Here is a 17,141-nt window from a genome sequence, read left to right as displayed (position 1 = left end):
CGACAAAAATAGTTAATTAAATACGCGTTATCAAATATTACTTAAAAAGTAGACATCATCGATCTCGATCTCGATCAAATTTAAACGGGACCACAAAACGAGCATCAGCTTTCGATTAAAACAAGAATCATTCAAACTGTTTATAAAGAATAAACTGTAACTGCTAACGCTCCACACCATCACGTAAATACGCGTAATCAAATATTCTTCAGAAATACTCATTATAATGATCTCGATCATCTTTAAATGGGACCGCATGACAAGTGTTAGATTTTAATTTAATGATCCTTCTTTATTAATCGAAAAACGGAGACCTAGCACCTTAAGAAAAATTCAACATTCAAAAAAATATAAAAGTAACACAAATATCGGTGCACCCAGTAAAAAGTTATGAGGTATATAAAACGTAGGGTAACGATAAAACAGTCAAGTAAAAACGCTTTAATAGATATAACTCAAATAGTACTTGTCAGATCTCGATTAAATTTAAATGAGATTACAAGACAAGCACCACCTTTCCACCCAACAGAAAGTTCTGAGATTAACATACATAAAAAAAACACAGTCGAATTGAGAATCTCCACCTTTTTTGAAGTTGTTTAAAAATGATGGAAAGACGTGTGGATATAATTGTGTTTGCTAGCAAACGAAAAAAACCGACTTCAATTATATCGACAATATACAAATACAACATAAGTAGACGGCAAAAATTAATAAATGCACTAGTCGCCGCTAAGATTTTTAACGGTTCCCCTCGATTGCTCTGAGATGCTATTATCAGAATCTAGTTACCTTATTGTGGGATATATACTACGGATATATCCTTTCCAACGAAAAAAAAAAATAATAAAATATGTTTATAAGTGACGAAGTTATCCGATAATACACACACACACATATATATATATATATATATATATATATGGTCGAATTGAGAAACCTTCTCCTTGTTTTGAAGTCGGTTAAAAAGTCGATTACTTAAAATAATTTAAAATAGTATATACATTAGCGATTCATATGAACTGATTGAACCAAATCAAAATCATAATAAGATATGTGGGCCAAAGTTTATCAGCACTAGTGAGCAATAATAATACTTTTAGTTACATACTCAATGATATAGTTTAGTTATAAAAATGGTTACGTTCAATATAGTCAACTGTGTTGTTGGAACAATTTTAATATTGATATTCTTGGGTGAAAGTTGTTTGTCTATAGATGTGACGCAAAATGTTCATTTCGAGGTTTATTTCACTAAACAATCAAGTGAAAATAATAATCAAGAACAAAAGCAAAACGTTACTACAACGAAAATATTCAGTTCAAATCATAAGTGGTTTGATGCGAATACCTCAAGTGACACAATCAAATACCAAGAAATTGAATCAGCTGAAGATGATATAAGATGGGAAGATGACAAGAGTTTAAAAAGTAAAGAAAGAATTGTCCGACAAGTGAGCCATGGGTACTCATCGTTATATCCAGTTTTGACTACACCATATCCGAACGTAAATGTAAATCCTGATCCGTATAGACCAACAGCTCCCCTGTATGAACCTATGCCATATAACAATTTTAACAACTACCCGTTTTCAAATCAAAATTATTTTCCCAACATAACGGAGAGATATCCTCCATACAATCCCGTAAGTTCTAGACCGCCATACTATCCTCCTACACAAAATTTAAATTATGGTAACTCTTCATCTTTTAATCAAAATCTAAATCAATATAATCGATCCAGCTATTTAAATCCTAATAACTTATCATCTTACACCGGACAACAGAACAGTTTCAATAATTTTCCCGTTTCCAATAAAAATTATTTTCCCAACACAACGGAGAGATATCCTCTATACAATCCTGTAAGTTCTAGACCGCCATACTATCCTCCAAAACAAAATTTCAGTTATGGTAATTCACCATCTTTTAATCAAAATCTGTATCAATATAATCGAACTAGTTATTTAAATCCTAATAATTTATCATCTCAAACCGCACAATACAACGGTTTCAATAACTTTCCAGTATCCAATCAAAATTATTTTTCCAACACAACAGTGAAATATCCACCATATAATCCTGCAAGTTCCAGACCACCGACTAACTATCCACCGAAACAAAATTTAAATTATGGCTATCAGTCTTTCAATCAAAATCCGAATCAATACAATTATTCCAGTAATTTTTATCCTAACAATGATTTAAGTCAAAATAACGCATCGTATCAACAGCATATGCAATATTATCAGAACATTCGACCAGGTAGTATACCCTCTACAAATCTTAATTCAAATTATAATCCCAATTTAAATGCTACAAGTGGTATGAAGGCGCCATGGTTAGACAGAAACTTTTCAAACACTTCAGGATATGGTTATAGCTCCTATCCTAGTAGTTTTTATCCTGGCAACGGTTTGTCATCGAACGGGTCTCAATCGAGATGGCCAGGTTACCCCATAAACAACGGTAGTTATACCAATCAATCACCTTATTTTTCATAAAGTTCAATGTTAAAGCCTGCCTAATGACGTTTTCAAAAACAATAATGCTACTAATCAAAACAATTATATAGAATCAAATCATTTTGTCTACTCCCCAGGACAAAAACCTGGTTACGATAATAGTAAAATTTCTCCTCAAAATTTTTCATAATAAAATAAAGCTTACGCAGCTTAACCAAGATTTGAAAGAAAATATGAAAGTATATAGTGTAGTAAAAATATTGCCAGTTTACATAAGTTCTATGTCAAAGATGAGATATTTGTAAATTTAGTGATAATAAATAATTTTACTACTTGTATTCAAATAAAGTCAAATGAAAGTACATAACTCTTTTTATTTCCATTTTAAAGTACACATGTTTATATTTTTCTAAAAGGTAAAAAAATGTGATAAGTTTACCTTCTAATACAGGTGGCTTAGATGTCTTAGAAAGTAGTCTAGGACCGGTGATCGTAATAATAATGGCTCCAAGTGGTGCTGTGATGACGATGGACAAAATGCAAATTGTGAATACGACTTCTGCGTAGCTCGTAAGTTGAGCCATTGTTTCACTATCCGTATTCATTCTGCGGATCTCGTCTAACGCAACTGGTGCTAATGCAGCCTGTAAACGTAAAATGGCTTTGTTATTTATTTAAGTATATAACCGTCATTTAACTTTCCATTCATTCAAATTATATTATTAGCTATAGGTTTATTGTTTCATAACTATTTTGCGAGAAGACGTATTTTATGTGTTGTTTACTGGAAATGTACAATCATATAAATACGCTTTTGAATAATAAGATAACGTTCGCATATAAAGATAAAATTATTTATTTTAAAATTGTTTACTCATAAAGCTTGTTTAATTTCTAGACTATACGAGAAAATTCTTTGTCAGTCTAAAGCATTAAAATCAAAGGTCTCTCCTCTTTAAAGTTTAGAAAATTACTTTATTGAATGTGATTACACTTTAAAAATTATACCAAGTGCCACAATTTACGATAACATTGACAACGAAGATATGTGTAAAAGTTTTTCTTCATACTCGAACAACTAGGGAGGTAAACATGCTTCGATAAGATAGCTTATAGACGTTTGAGACATCAGTAGCATCACAAGCAAGTTGCCGACCTTAGCTCTGATCTCCCCAGGAGCTTTGGCTAACAACCGAGACCCAAAGCCACGAACGCCGATGTAAAAATATCGTAATCCTTCACTGGTGTACGATGTGGTTAAGCAAAAAATTTCATAGCACATCATTCGTGCTAATATATGATTGTTAAAAGTTTTTAGATATTGAAATTTACCTGAACAGTTGCTTTGGCCATCCAAGCAAAACCAACGAAAATCTTTTCTTTCATGTTAAGGTTACTGCGTACAGCTGAGACGCTGGTTAGTAGAGCGCGAACCACAATACACACGATGATTATTCCACAACTCATTAATACTAAGTGTCCAGGCAACTCTGCAATCTGGAGAAATAATAAATGTTTGTTTAAAGATTATGAAAGTAGATACCCACAACAGTAAATGTAACGTTATTTTTATTTTGTGATATAAACAGAGTAACGGCTGAAGTCCAGTAGATCATCATTCATCATCATCATTACAGCCTATACAGTCCACTGCTGGACATAGGCCTCCACAAGTTTACGCCAAAAATAACGTGAACTCATGTGTTTTGCCCATAGTCAACACGCTGAGGAGGCGGGTTGGTGACCGCAGAGCTGGCTTTGTCGCACCGAAGACGCTGCTGCCCGTCTTCGGCCTGTGTATTTCAAAGCCAGCAGTTGGATGGTTATCCCGCTACCGGTCGGCTTTTTAAGTTCCAAGGTGGTAGCGGAACTGTGTTATCCCTTAGTCGCCTCTTACGACACCCACGGGAAGAGAGGGGGTGGCTATCTTCTTTAGTACCGTAGCTACACAGTACAGTAGATAATAATCTATAAAGCTTTCACTGTTGTACTTCAAATTTTACTTTGGTTCACTGCCGGTAGATGTAAAATTTCCATAACAAAGCAGATGATCATTATCAAGTGTCTATTACAACGATCCTGACCAAATAGTTTGGTGAGTTCTCCGAAGCAAGGAAGGGAATTTACAAGGATAAACACCCAGAAACAAATAACTTGTCTAAAACAAATATTTTCTTTACTTTCTAGAAATTGACTTCAAGTAATTAATTCGAATACATTTTTACATACAATTTTATTAAATTTTATGATTAGATATATTTTTCGTCCTTAGTTTCAACGATTAAGGTAATTGAGTACTTAAGAGTGTCGAACTTACAACAACTTGAGCTCCTGTGATGCTGAACAACATAGGTTCGAAAAACATCCAGAATATTTCGAAGGCAGTAGCTACAGGATTGTCCTCGAGTTCCCAACCTTGCTCGACCCACTCTTTGCACGCAACGAAAGAAAAAGCAATTACAGCTAGGGGTCCTGCAAAAATAAATCGTAACTGTATTATAATTTCCTAAATGTAATTTGGTAAATAAAAACAATTTCAATAAATATTAATTTAATGTCATCTATCCATATGGATCTTTAAAAACGAAAACTGATACTGACAAGTACCTTACAGATAACTATTTATAAACAAGATTTTTTTCTGGATTTTTCGAACAAAATGAAGATTTATTTACATTTATATTAATTGTTTCATACAAATATTTGTATAAAACAGCAAGTATAGTTAAGAGCTCTCTTGTATTCAAACGTAACGTATTAATCCGTAATCCTTGTCCTAAAGGATATTAATCCGTCACGTTCGTCTATTGAGAGTTTGAAGATGATAGAAAATCTACGATAATAAATACCCAACAAGAAATAAACGTTTTGTATTTGCAATATCCTAATTGAAAAAGGGAGTGCGGACCGTCAGTAGTTTTCGACATTAAATCACCGTAACACCAAAATGGTTATCACAAATATTTTTATACCAATGTTTCATATATACTTTGCCTGTGAAATTATATTATCAGGAACGAAAATTGAGCTCAAAAGGAGGGGTTTTGTTTGTTGTTACACGGAGTCTTTTGGAAAGTCTTTGTTTGTACTAAATTACGGTATTGTTCTAGTAAAATCATAATATCAAACGTGTTTTCCTAATGCGTTTTTTTTTTCATTAAATGTTATGATGATTATAGTTTTTCCATAAATGAGCCAAAAACAGCTCTATTTTGTTTCAAATAAATGAAAGAATATTGTAAGATATTTCTTGGAATTTGGAGTTTGAAACTCATTGAAACCGAAAAATGAAATCTTAAGTTATATAAAAGTTTAGTAGTTAGTTTAGTGCACATTTTTTATAAGTAAACATAAATCTACTAACCACCACCGCCCCAACCGATTTCTTCAGAACCAAGCACAGACATAAGACTTCCAGTAAGTAGTAACAGCACTCTTATTGGTACTAAGAAAGCGTCATTTCTTTCCGGGATGTATTTCACTACATATCCGCAGAAAACACCAAACGCAACACCTCCAATAACGCTAAGGGGACCCTGAAAAAAAAAACGTTGATTTGTATATTATGACATTTTTAGCGATTGATATATTCATACAAAATTAAAAATCAGTATTGTGATTGATACGAAAAAAATTATAAAAACTATAATTTTATAAATAATTCCATTCCATTTCCAAGGTCATAAATAATAAATATAATAATAATAAAACTCATAATACCTGAATAATATTTGTTGTTAGCGACGAGGTCGAGAACATAATTGATGATATTATGCCAAAAACAGCGACACTGGCGGCATCGTCTATACCCGACACTGCAAGTACTAGTGTTGGTATACCTTTCGATACACCGTAACCCTTTTCTCGAAGACGAAATAGACATGGTACGATTACGGCTGGTGACACAGCAGCAAATATGGATCCCAGGAGGAAAGCTGGAATTAAAATGTCAGGAGTAAGATCAGATCATGATACTTTAAATTGCTGTTATTGAGTAGGTATCAAATATACTCACCCCAGTCCCAAGGCAAACCAAGTAAAAGGTTGCACAATACTGCACAAAGTCCGCACTCAATTGCCCATGGTAGTAAAGCAAGCTTGATAACGGTAAAGAAGAATTTTTTCATTGCAGTCGGGTCCAAATCTAGACCGGCTCTTGTTAAAATTATTGTTAAAGCTATTTTTCTGAAAGAGATAGACAAATAATGATTTTATGTGCATTTTAATATAAGTAAATAAATAAACGCTTCACAGTCAACGGTCCAGCACAAACGTTTAGACTACGCGTACAGCCAATGCAAATGTATGCTATATGCGGGGATTGAACCCGTAACCGCTAGAGCAACAGCGATAAGCCAGTGCTGTGAACGTTGAATTCGTCTTAAAATGGAAGTATATTTTTTTGACCCGTTTGGATTCCGTCGGTATTAAAGTAAATAAATAGTAGTAGTTATTGAAATTCATTTCATATAAATGTAAATATTTTGTGTGATAGTGTCGAAAATAGCATATCTTTTTCTCTGGTGTAGTGTTGTGTGCACCGTGTCTGAGTGCCCTCAGACCGGTGATTGCGGGTTCCATTCCCGTTCGGGATGGATATTTGTATTTGTACAAATATTTCTTTCCGGTCTGGATGTCTGTCATTGTGGGACTCCCTACCGTGCCTCGGAGAGCACGTAAAGGAGTCGGTTTCGGTTGTTATCCTAGACACCTGATAGCGATTTACTCATAGTATATATTCGGCAACCCGCAGTGGAATGTAGACTTAATAGTATTAGATTAATTATCTGTTACACTGCATACCTTATGTAAGAATTTACGTGTTGAAAATCCGAATTAAAATTGACGAAGCCGATATTTTTCATTATTATTCCTACAATGAGCATTCCTACAAGTGGTGGCAGAGAAGTTACTTTCACTACAAGCCAACCACCGAAGTGAGCGGCGATGGTAAGAACAGCCATCATGAATAGTTGACCGCCTGGTGCCGCGGTTTCGCCCAATACTATCCACGTCAACACCCACACCATTATTCCTGTAATATGGATAAAATTTTCTTAACAATGTTATCTGTATTATAAAAAAAAAACCTAGTGTAAAATACGTGAAAACAAAATTCATTTATATATTAACCAAGTTGAAGTACTTAGTTATTTACGGTAAAGTTTTTATTTCTCAATAGTTCTTATTAATACATCAAAATGTAATGACGCATAGCACATTTTTGATACGGATATTTGTTAATATACATTTTTTCTTACTCTTAAGTCATGGATCTGATTCGATTAACTAAAGCAATGCGCAATATGAAATAAGCGTCAAAACTACGAATTTATTTTTCCTACAAACTCGTACTCTGTAAACTTATTTAGGGAGATATTAATTACATGATTTTGAAATAAAAAATATAGTTAGATTTAAGTTATAAAAAAACTATTAACGACCGTAAAATGTGACAATGTAATTATACAGCACTCACCAATTAACAGTATAGAAAGATTTTGAGCAAAATGTCTGTAAGTGGGACATAATGGATAAGGACATAACTTCTGCCAATGTGGAGGTTCCCATGACGGAGTTCCAGATTCTTCTGTGTGACATTTTTGACAGCATGCGTACCACCAGGATCTGCGAATTGAATAATTTTACTACCTTATAAATAAATAAATAATAATAAAAATAGTCTGTCTAAGGGATCACTATTTCGTGGTGTGTGTGTGTGTGTGTGTGTGTGTGTGTGTGTGTGTGTGTGTGTGTGTGTATGTTTAGGTGGGGGGCTTACAGGATAGGTGTGAACTTATTTTATTACATTATGTCATAAAAATTACACCAGCAAGTACTACTATGAGCCAATTACAACTAGGCTACCCTATCTTAAATGAACATTCCCAAATGAAACAAATATGATGGTATACACGACACACATATATACATGCTTTGGCCCCTATTTCGTGGCAATAAGCTCAGTCGTCATAGTGACACTGAAGGAAGTCAATCATGATTGTGCTGGGTTTTGGGGCGTATACAATCACCGGGTGAGAAAGATTTCCCGTAAAATGACTCAGGCATGTTCAATAGACACAAATACTCTTAACGATACTGACAGTTTGTAAGCCCCCGAGAATGTTGTGCAGGAGGCATAAGTCGATCCACCTGCACATCCTGTATTAGTCATAAATACCTGATAGCGATCATTAGTCATAGTAGGGAACATATCCGCCAACCCACAGTGGAGCAGCGTGGTGGATTAAGCTCGAATCCTTCTCCTGTATGGAGAAAGTGGCTTATACCCAGTAGTGGGATGTTACAGGCTGAATGCAATATAAGCGAATTGAGAGTACGTGCGTGCGTGTGATTGTGTGTATGTTTGTGTATACGTGTGTGTTACTGTATGTATACTTGAGTGTGTACAAGTTTTTCACAGTAGTGTGGACTTAGTGACGCTGTATTTCATGCAACATGTCTCTAATTTTGTACTAAAACACAGTTTATATATTATTTTCAAAAGAATAACTGCGGAGTTTCTTGCCGATTCTTCTCTGCAGAATCTACATTCCGAATCGGTGGCAGCTTCACTTTTACAAAAATAATAATTTATTTTTAAAGTTTTAATTTGTAACATGGCGATTCGAAAGTGCTCTTGGAGCCTATTTGAATAAAGCTATTTTTGATTTTGATTTTGAGTAATTTATAAGTTTTACGCTAGTAAGTTTTAAGTGCAGATGAGATTGTCCGTTTCATCATAAGACAAGCTCAAAAAAGATTTCTTTTTTTTCATATTTACAGATTTTACTAATATATTATATTGGTAAAGAAATGTGTACGCTTCAGCCTGTAATATCCCACTATTAGGCATAGGCTTCTTTCCCCATGTAGGAGAAGGAAATGTGTATAATTTAGTAATTTTGTTATACATAAATGGTCCAAGTACCAATAAAATTTACGAATAAACGAAGTTCTTTAAAAGTACTAACTTAAAGTATTGCGCGTTGAGCTATCTCAAGAACTTTAATGTTGTTTTGATGCTCCACCCCATACAATGCAATATGAAATTAGAGATAGACACAAAGCTAAATATAATATAAGTTAAAAGTTAAGCTAAATAGATTCTTTGTGAAAGAATCGGTTCAACAACATCTCGAAGATTTATAAAAATGTAAGTTAACTCCCGAATTCTACTTGATAAATCATATATATGCCGCCTAAAATTAAGGTAATCTCTGGTAGTCCCAAATACTTTTATTGTATTATACCCAATTACATAAATAATAGTAATTAAGTTTCGATTTCTGATTTGGCTTATGAGTGTTAAATTAATAGTTTATTACCTTTCTATGTGATCACTTTGATGCGACAAAGCTTTCTTCGAATAGACTGAAGATGTAGTTGAGTATTTTTTATATCTTCCCTCGATGTGAACTGGTCGCTCTGAAGATTAAAAATGTACGTGTTCACACAATAAGTTGGTAGGTATATCGATTTAGGGTAGGCAGTCGTGTGAATTTACCGGTGTTTTTTTATAGCATAGGGGCCGTCCATTAATCACGTGGGGCTCGAAGAGGGTTCGGAAAATCATCACAAAATATCACAAGGAGGGAGGGGGGTTACATTGACATATTATTACGTTTATTTATTTTTCGTTCAACGCGCGTTTTCTAAACAAAAAAAAAAATAACTAACAACCTTGATGCCTGTCTAGAAATTTGTATCACATTGCTTAATTTTTCTAAAGTTAGCCAGATAATAAATAATATTTAAAGACAATATTCTGAAAATTACAATATACTGTGGAGAAAAAAATACACGTAATTTCTTGGGGGTAGTTTAAAACTTCACTAAATATCAACAAGGCGGCCCGGTGATACCAAATATTATGCTGCTAACCGGCGGCGTGATCCGCGTTGTATCCATTCCACGAAATAGCTTATGAGTTATAGCCTTTAAACTTACTTAATAAACAGGCTTTTGAGTTGAAATATTTTTTCGGATCTGTAGTAGATCCCGAGATATGCACATTCGAACAAACAAATGCTTTTTTTTTATTAAGTAAATAAATTAGTTTTTTCCACAACGCTATCCAAGTGTTATTTAGTTTGGAAACTAGCCACCTGTGTCTACTTTGTTTTGTTAAAACGAAATTTTCATGACGAATACTCTTATTCAAAGTAATAATAGTATAAGCAACTTTGATTTTTGAAGTGAAACTTCGATAGGCGCATGAGGATAAAATTTATTCGGATGAAACGGCAACGTTTTAATGAAACGGCAACGTTTTTGTCGATGGCGTTGAAACGGAAAGCTAAAGCTTTAGATTTCTATAAATATAAACAAGAATTAAAAATTAATTTGCCAAAGAAGTTTCACTTCTGACATTGTACTTTGTACGCACGCACTTTTTTTTATAATCATAACAATGTATTTTGAAGAAAATTTATTGGATATATAAAAATTAATCCGTTTATTTTTAAAATATAAATTTATAAATTATTTATTTACAATTCACAACTTAAGAACTAAATATTTACAGTTACTTATGGTACAAATCAAATTTATAATATACTTATTTACCCCACGAGGAATCAATCTCAGCCGCCATGGCATTGTGAAGATTGCTTTTTCGGCGCGAAGGCCCTTCTGCTTGACTTGATATTCTGCCATTCCTGTAAGAAATTACCATGAATTGAATGCTATTGTTTAGAGTTTAGTTTGAAATTTAGCAATGAGCTATTCGCTCAACTTTTTATACAACACGCTGCTCCAATGCGGGTTGGCGAATATCAGGTGTACATGATAACAACCGGGACCGACGGCTTAACGTGCTCTCCGAGGGACGGTGGGGAGACTCACAAGGACTGCACAAACACCCAGACCATGACAAACATCTGTATGGCCAATACAAATGTTTTCATGTTCGAGGATCGAATCCGCAACTGCCAGCGCAACAGCCACAAACCAGTGCTGTGTCCGTTGCGCCAATGGGCCGTCAACGTCCTTATGACCTAGTTTTTAAAATCAAATTTATTCAGTACCTTAATTTTGTCATTCATCATTCTTGAAATTACTCTTATACTTAATATTACGTTTAATATCACGTCTTTGAATAGATTTCATAATTTCATGCTCGAATAACTTGTAGGTAACTAGAAAACGTCGTAACCTTATAAATGGTTTATGATGTACCTACAAGCAAAAAAACATGACTTTGTTTCTTTAAAAGCAGAAGGTTTAGCATACAAGAAAACAAATACAGTTAAACACTGTACAAATATTACAGATATATTGGATAAATTGTTGTGTGATTTTATTTTTTAGGGTAGATAAAGAATTTATATTGAGGTCCGAGTCTAGGGCCATGCACTTATAGGTAAGGCTATGCTGCCTATAAAAGGAAGGTATGTGACAACGATTTGCGAAGGTTTTAACTAATAAGACTACCTGTATTTCTTGACCTTCTCTTTATTCAATGCCTTAGTGATATCAGTGGAAAGCTTTTAGATGTCAATTTTATTTTATTATTGATAGCTTAAGGTTAGCTGAAAGGTTTTATCACCCCTTAAGGTTTGTATTATAAGTACATATGGGTTTATTCTAACACAACTCATTACCTTATGTATGTGTTTCATAATAAATATTTTGATTTATAATGCTGGTAGACTACAGACAAGAAAATGAAAGACTATTCTCAAAAGTAGTTTCAATCATTGTTAAGTTTTAGATTGTAGTTGAACGTTGCTGATTGAATTTAAAGTTATTGTCCGAAAACATAACTTGCTCCTTTTCTGAGTTGGTAAAGTTAGAGATTTTAATGAAATATCGTCATGTTACGACACTTAGTTACACAAAATTAATATAATTTTTATATAGTTTATTATATAGTTATTGTTATGTAATTATAATTGTTATTTACATGGTACAATTACTGTGATGTAAACATACTAGTCTTTCTATAGTTCTAAATTATTGGAGTTATATCAATGATTTTTTTTGAAACTATAAGAAAATCTATTTGTAGATTAAACGGTCAATGTTACAATTATGAGTGTTATTGACCAACCTGCAACGCAAGGTGTCGCATGAATATAAGTTTTATCGATAAAAACAGTGCAGCGTTATGGGTCAATATCAATATTGACAGTATAATAATTGTTTTATGTTGCGAATGTCATGGCTAACGTAATTTCATCGGCTGTGGCCGTGTTTAATTAAAGAATTATCGTTGTACGATAACTGACACGTCGTTTCATTGTTGCTGCCGATATGTCCGTGTTAAGAAACGCTAATCATATGTAGGTCAAACTGGAGATATTATGCGGTTTACTACGAATTTTTATGTCGCCGGTACCGTAATGCGTGCCATTGATTTGCGAGCGATTTTGGATATGTCACCGGCGCCATCGCTTCATTAAAATATCAATGCCGATAAAAAATTGAAATTAATATACGATTGTGTGCCGGTACTAGCACCATCATATTATTGTTGTACCTATATCTATACTGTATTTGTATTTTGCTTTGGTTAGCACAGAATGTTTGTAAATATTAAAACACGTAAGTTGTTATTTTTTAAATTAAATAGACTTTTGAAAAATAATTATCGCAAAATTTATTATTGTAACGGGCTCCAGTGCTTTTACTTGTGACTAATTTGTGACTAAAATATATTATTTATCATATCCATAGTTAAGAATTAATATTTAAACTTACCAATGCCGGTTAGTTAGTGCATCTGTTTCTAGGGATGAATCTGATGGAAGGTAGCTGTCGTAGGGACAACTGAGACTGCTGTGAGACATGATCCTACATGGCACTTAGTGATTCTTGGTCGATACAACTAGGATATTAACGAGCTTGTATAACAATGAGCCTGCGCGGGGGCATGCCGTACGAGTCAGCACGCTCCACACCTAGGCCGCGGCGAATGTGCATCTTATAAGAGAAGGTTCGGCTGCGAGTCAAGCCGCCCGCCGCGCCTCACCCCGGACACGTGACTGCTTCGGTGCGCTCAGTTTCGCCGGCCGGTTGCTCGGTCATTGGCCGTGCAAAAAAATCTTAACCACAAACGTACACCTTCAGAGATTAGAAGCTATACTTAAGCAGCGCCATGGAGGCACCTCTGCCTGTCTGAAAAGTCGAGCTACGCAACAGTAAATACGACTGAATGAGCGCGCTGACTCGGAGCTGACTGTTTAAAATTCCTCTTCAAACATTTGTTACAAAGCTCAGGTGACACGATTCGCACATTGTCGCCCCCTATTTGCTTATCTACATACGTACACTCACATACGATTTAAAACTCAAAGTTTTTTGTATAATATAATTCGTTTTACACTATTGTACGTATTTGTGGCGTACTAACAAATATAAATGTAAAATATCCTTATGTACGTATATGTACAAGTTATCTTATTTCCACTGAAATTGTTATTGGCAACGTTACGTGGTAGAGGCGACTGTAACACGTCTCAGCTTATGTGACTTGTGTGCGTAGCTGCGCCAGCGATTGAGTAAATAATAGGAAATTGTTCATATCGAGTGGCCATGGAAGAATAAATTAATACACTATGAAAACAAATATAAGAAGAAAAAATTAATAGACTATTTTTGTAGGGCTCTGTTTTTTCCTGAGACTATATTTACTGCTAGCTAGTTGAATTTTTACATAAAAATTGAAATATTAATAGAACTAAATATTTAGGTACAAAAGGTGTAACTAACAGCATCAATAACGTTCTCCTGGATATATGTTTTCTTAAGTTATGAATTGTAAATATGTATAATATTGTAAAAATTCATTAAAGAAATATAAACTAATAATAACCCTTGATAGCAAACCCATTCTTGCCTATTTCAAACGATTCAATAAAATCATCTTAATAAAATTACATAGTAGGTACATTGTTATATTTTCGCTTGTGTTCTTACACGTATTTCGAGGCCCCACAAAGTATTAGACCCTCTAAGAATACAAATACAAAAATATATAACATGTATATCAATCATGTAACACTGAGCACTGAATAGGATTGTTTCACAATGTTGAATATTTATTTAGAATAAAAGTAATACATAGGCCTCTGAAAGTCTGTTCAGCTGCTTTGAAAATTAAAAGATTACAAATAGATATGCTTACTACATAAGACAATTAAACTACACACTTTATTAAGCCATAAGTTGTGTAAACGCTTTATATTAGGTTCACCAGTATGTTTGTATATTTGTAGCCGACTCCTTTGGACTTCATTTTGACCCACTTCAAATGTTCAGATTTCATTTAAACTTAGCAGACTTATCGAGGACCGATGATAATACACTAATTTGATAAGATTTTCTGCTTTTTAGTTTGGTTTATTTATGTGTACAACATTGTTTTAGGTATGAATATTTAGGTGTTTACGAAACTGACCGTTGAATAAAACACCACTTTCATTTTTAACCGACTTCCAAAAAAGGAGGAGGTTCTCAATTCGACTGTATTTTTTTTAATGTATGTTACATCAGAACTTTTGACCGGGTGGACCGATTTCGACAATTTTTTTTTTAATTGAAAGGTGGTGTGTGTCAATTGGTCCCATTTAAATTTATTTTAGATCTAACAACTACTTTTCGAGTTATATTTAATGATGCGTTTTTACTTGACGCTTTTTTCGTCGACCTACGTTGTATTATACCGCATAACTTTCTACTGGATATACCGATTTGGATAATTCTTTTTTTGTTAGAAAGAGGATAACCCTAGTTTAGTACTATGATAAGGAAACCAGGATCTGATGACGGGATCCTTGAGAAATCGAGGGAAACTCTCGAAAATCCCAATAACTTTTTACTGGGTGTTTCGATTTTGATAATTTTTAATTTAATGAAAAGCTGATGTTCATCATGTGGTCATATTTAGATTTTATCGAGATCTGATAACTACTTTTTGAGTAATCTTTGATAACGCGTAGTTACTTGACTATTTTTTCGTCGATCTACGTTGTATTACTTGTCGATGTAATTAAAGTCGGTTTTTTTTTCGTTTGTCTGCAAACACAATTATTACTTAGCAGTTTCAGTGATACGTAGGTTTTTAAAGTTTATTTTAGATAGTTAGTTAATTGAAACTTTTATTTTCACAGGTTGCGAATGAAAATAGCTGACAGATAAAATTTGATGGTGAATCAGAGAAAAACCTATCATAAACTTTTATCTTTAGGATGCCATTATGAGTTGAGTTACTATATGAAATTTAACAATAATTGTGTTTGCTCGCAAAATAAAAATAGTAATGTGAATATGCGTTATGAATTATAACTAAAAAAGTAGTTTTCAGATGGTGATGATGACGATCAAATTTAAAAAAGACTCAGACAAGTATCAGCTTTCGATTAAAACAAGAATTATCAAAATCGGTATACCAGTGACAAGTTATACGGTGCAATACAACGTAGGTCAACGACAAAATTGTCAAGTAAACACGCATTATTATATATAACTCAAAAAATACGAGTCAGATCTCAATTCAATTAAAATGGGGCCACATGATAAGCATCACCTTTTAATAAAAAACAAATAATCGAAATCGGTCCATTCAGTAAAATGTTCTGAGGTAACAAACATTTAAAAAAAAAACAGTCGAATTGAGATTCTCCTCCTTTTTTGGAAGTCGGTTAGTAAACAACCAGTAAAACAGGTTCTTACGGCGCTAGGGTAAGATTTTTTTACGTTAATGAGCTTTTTTATTGAGAAACTAGGTGATAACGACAATATAAAAAATGAATTCTTGAAGATTTCACTGTAATTGCATAAAGAGTAATAATTTGACTTTTAGATGGTGTACCATGTTTAAACAATTCATCCAAAGGTTAGCGTGTGTTCAAATATATTTAAAATTATGGCCACAATTTCAAATGTAATGTTAAAAATTAGTTAATTACATCTTTATATACAAATAGTATATATATCATAACACTTGTTAGTGCCGTGAAAATCTAGTGGTTCGCCATCTCAATAAAAAACCAAATACAAAATAAAAAGTTTAATCGTATGATTGTTAAAAAAATAATAATTAGAAGCTTTTATAAATACACTCTTTATATTTTGCAACTAACGGTCACTATTATTTTGTTGTTATAAATAAACACCTTGCCTACAGAGAGAAGGAACTGTTCGTTTTACTCACTAGCCGTTAAATTTTTAACGGCCCATAACGCAAAATAATGCCTATAGAATCTTATTTTACCAACGGATTGTACTTACGAGCTGGAAGACTGTTTAGTACGAACGGTAAGAAAAATGTATGAAGTTACCATAATGCCTATAGATATTTTCAGGTGATAAACCGCTCAAAAACTACCGTCACCGTAACTTTTTTGCCGGCCGATTTTGAACCGTAGCCGTGTATTGTAATTTTGTATTTATTCAATTTAAGTGCTAAATTATCGCAATATCTGGTTCAAATTATTCAAATAAAGAGTTGAATAACTTGATGAATGCTTGAATGTGATAGCAACCAAAGAAAATACTAAATGAAGATTAATTGCTTAATTGCATTGAAGTTATAAGAGCTTGTGACCAGGTTTTTGTTGGATGTGTCTTCAGAGGTAAATTTACTTCTTGATATGTACCGTGCTCTAAGGATTTTAATGCCAGACATGTCACTTTGAAGTACTTAATAAATACAGTCAACTATTTTAATAC

The 17,141-nt window shown here is 33.5% G+C and overlaps 2 protein-coding genes across 2 annotated transcripts in view; one reads left to right on the top strand and one right to left on the bottom strand.

Annotated features, from left to right (window-relative positions):
• Nucleotides 1–17,141, bottom strand: part of LOC123669393 (sodium/hydrogen exchanger 9B2-like) — a 62,236-nt gene that overhangs the window by 1,865 nt on the left and 43,230 nt on the right. Inside the window, exons 3-12 of the mRNA XM_045602999.1 lie at nt 11,034–11,125; nt 9,794–9,893; nt 7,945–8,093; nt 7,269–7,500; nt 6,481–6,650; nt 6,186–6,400; nt 5,830–6,001; nt 4,783–4,937; nt 3,798–3,962; nt 2,905–3,109 (exon numbers count right to left, since the gene is read on the bottom strand). Coding sequence (XP_045458955.1) covers nt 2,905–3,109; nt 3,798–3,962; nt 4,783–4,937; nt 5,830–6,001; nt 6,186–6,400; nt 6,481–6,650; nt 7,269–7,500; nt 7,945–8,093; nt 9,794–9,893; nt 11,034–11,125 — 1,655 coding nt within the window. The remainder of the gene's footprint in view (nt 1–2,904; nt 3,110–3,797; nt 3,963–4,782; nt 4,938–5,829; nt 6,002–6,185; nt 6,401–6,480; nt 6,651–7,268; nt 7,501–7,944; nt 8,094–9,793; nt 9,894–11,033; nt 11,126–17,141) is intronic.
• On the top strand, nt 1,132–2,827 carry LOC123669394 (TBC1 domain family member 5 homolog A-like). The gene has a single exon (XM_045603000.1). It carries the CDS (start codon nt 1,137–1,139, stop codon nt 2,502–2,504), a length of 1,368 nt encoding a protein of 455 aa, XP_045458956.1. The 5' UTR covers nt 1,132–1,136; the 3' UTR covers nt 2,505–2,827.

Source organism: Melitaea cinxia, chromosome 3, assembly GCF_905220565.1.
Source record: "Melitaea cinxia chromosome 3, ilMelCinx1.1, whole genome shotgun sequence".
In the NCBI taxonomy this organism is placed as follows: Eukaryota; Metazoa; Arthropoda; class Insecta; order Lepidoptera; family Nymphalidae; genus Melitaea; species Melitaea cinxia.
The sequence above is the reverse complement of the archived record's forward strand: the minus strand, read 5'-3'. Positions and strand labels throughout refer to the sequence as shown.

Bases quoted from the DNA above. Each gene is read 5' to 3' on its own strand.
- LOC123669394 (XM_045603000.1), top strand. From the start codon at position 1,137: ATGGTTACGTTCAATATAGTCAACTGTGTTGTTGGAACAATTTTAATA.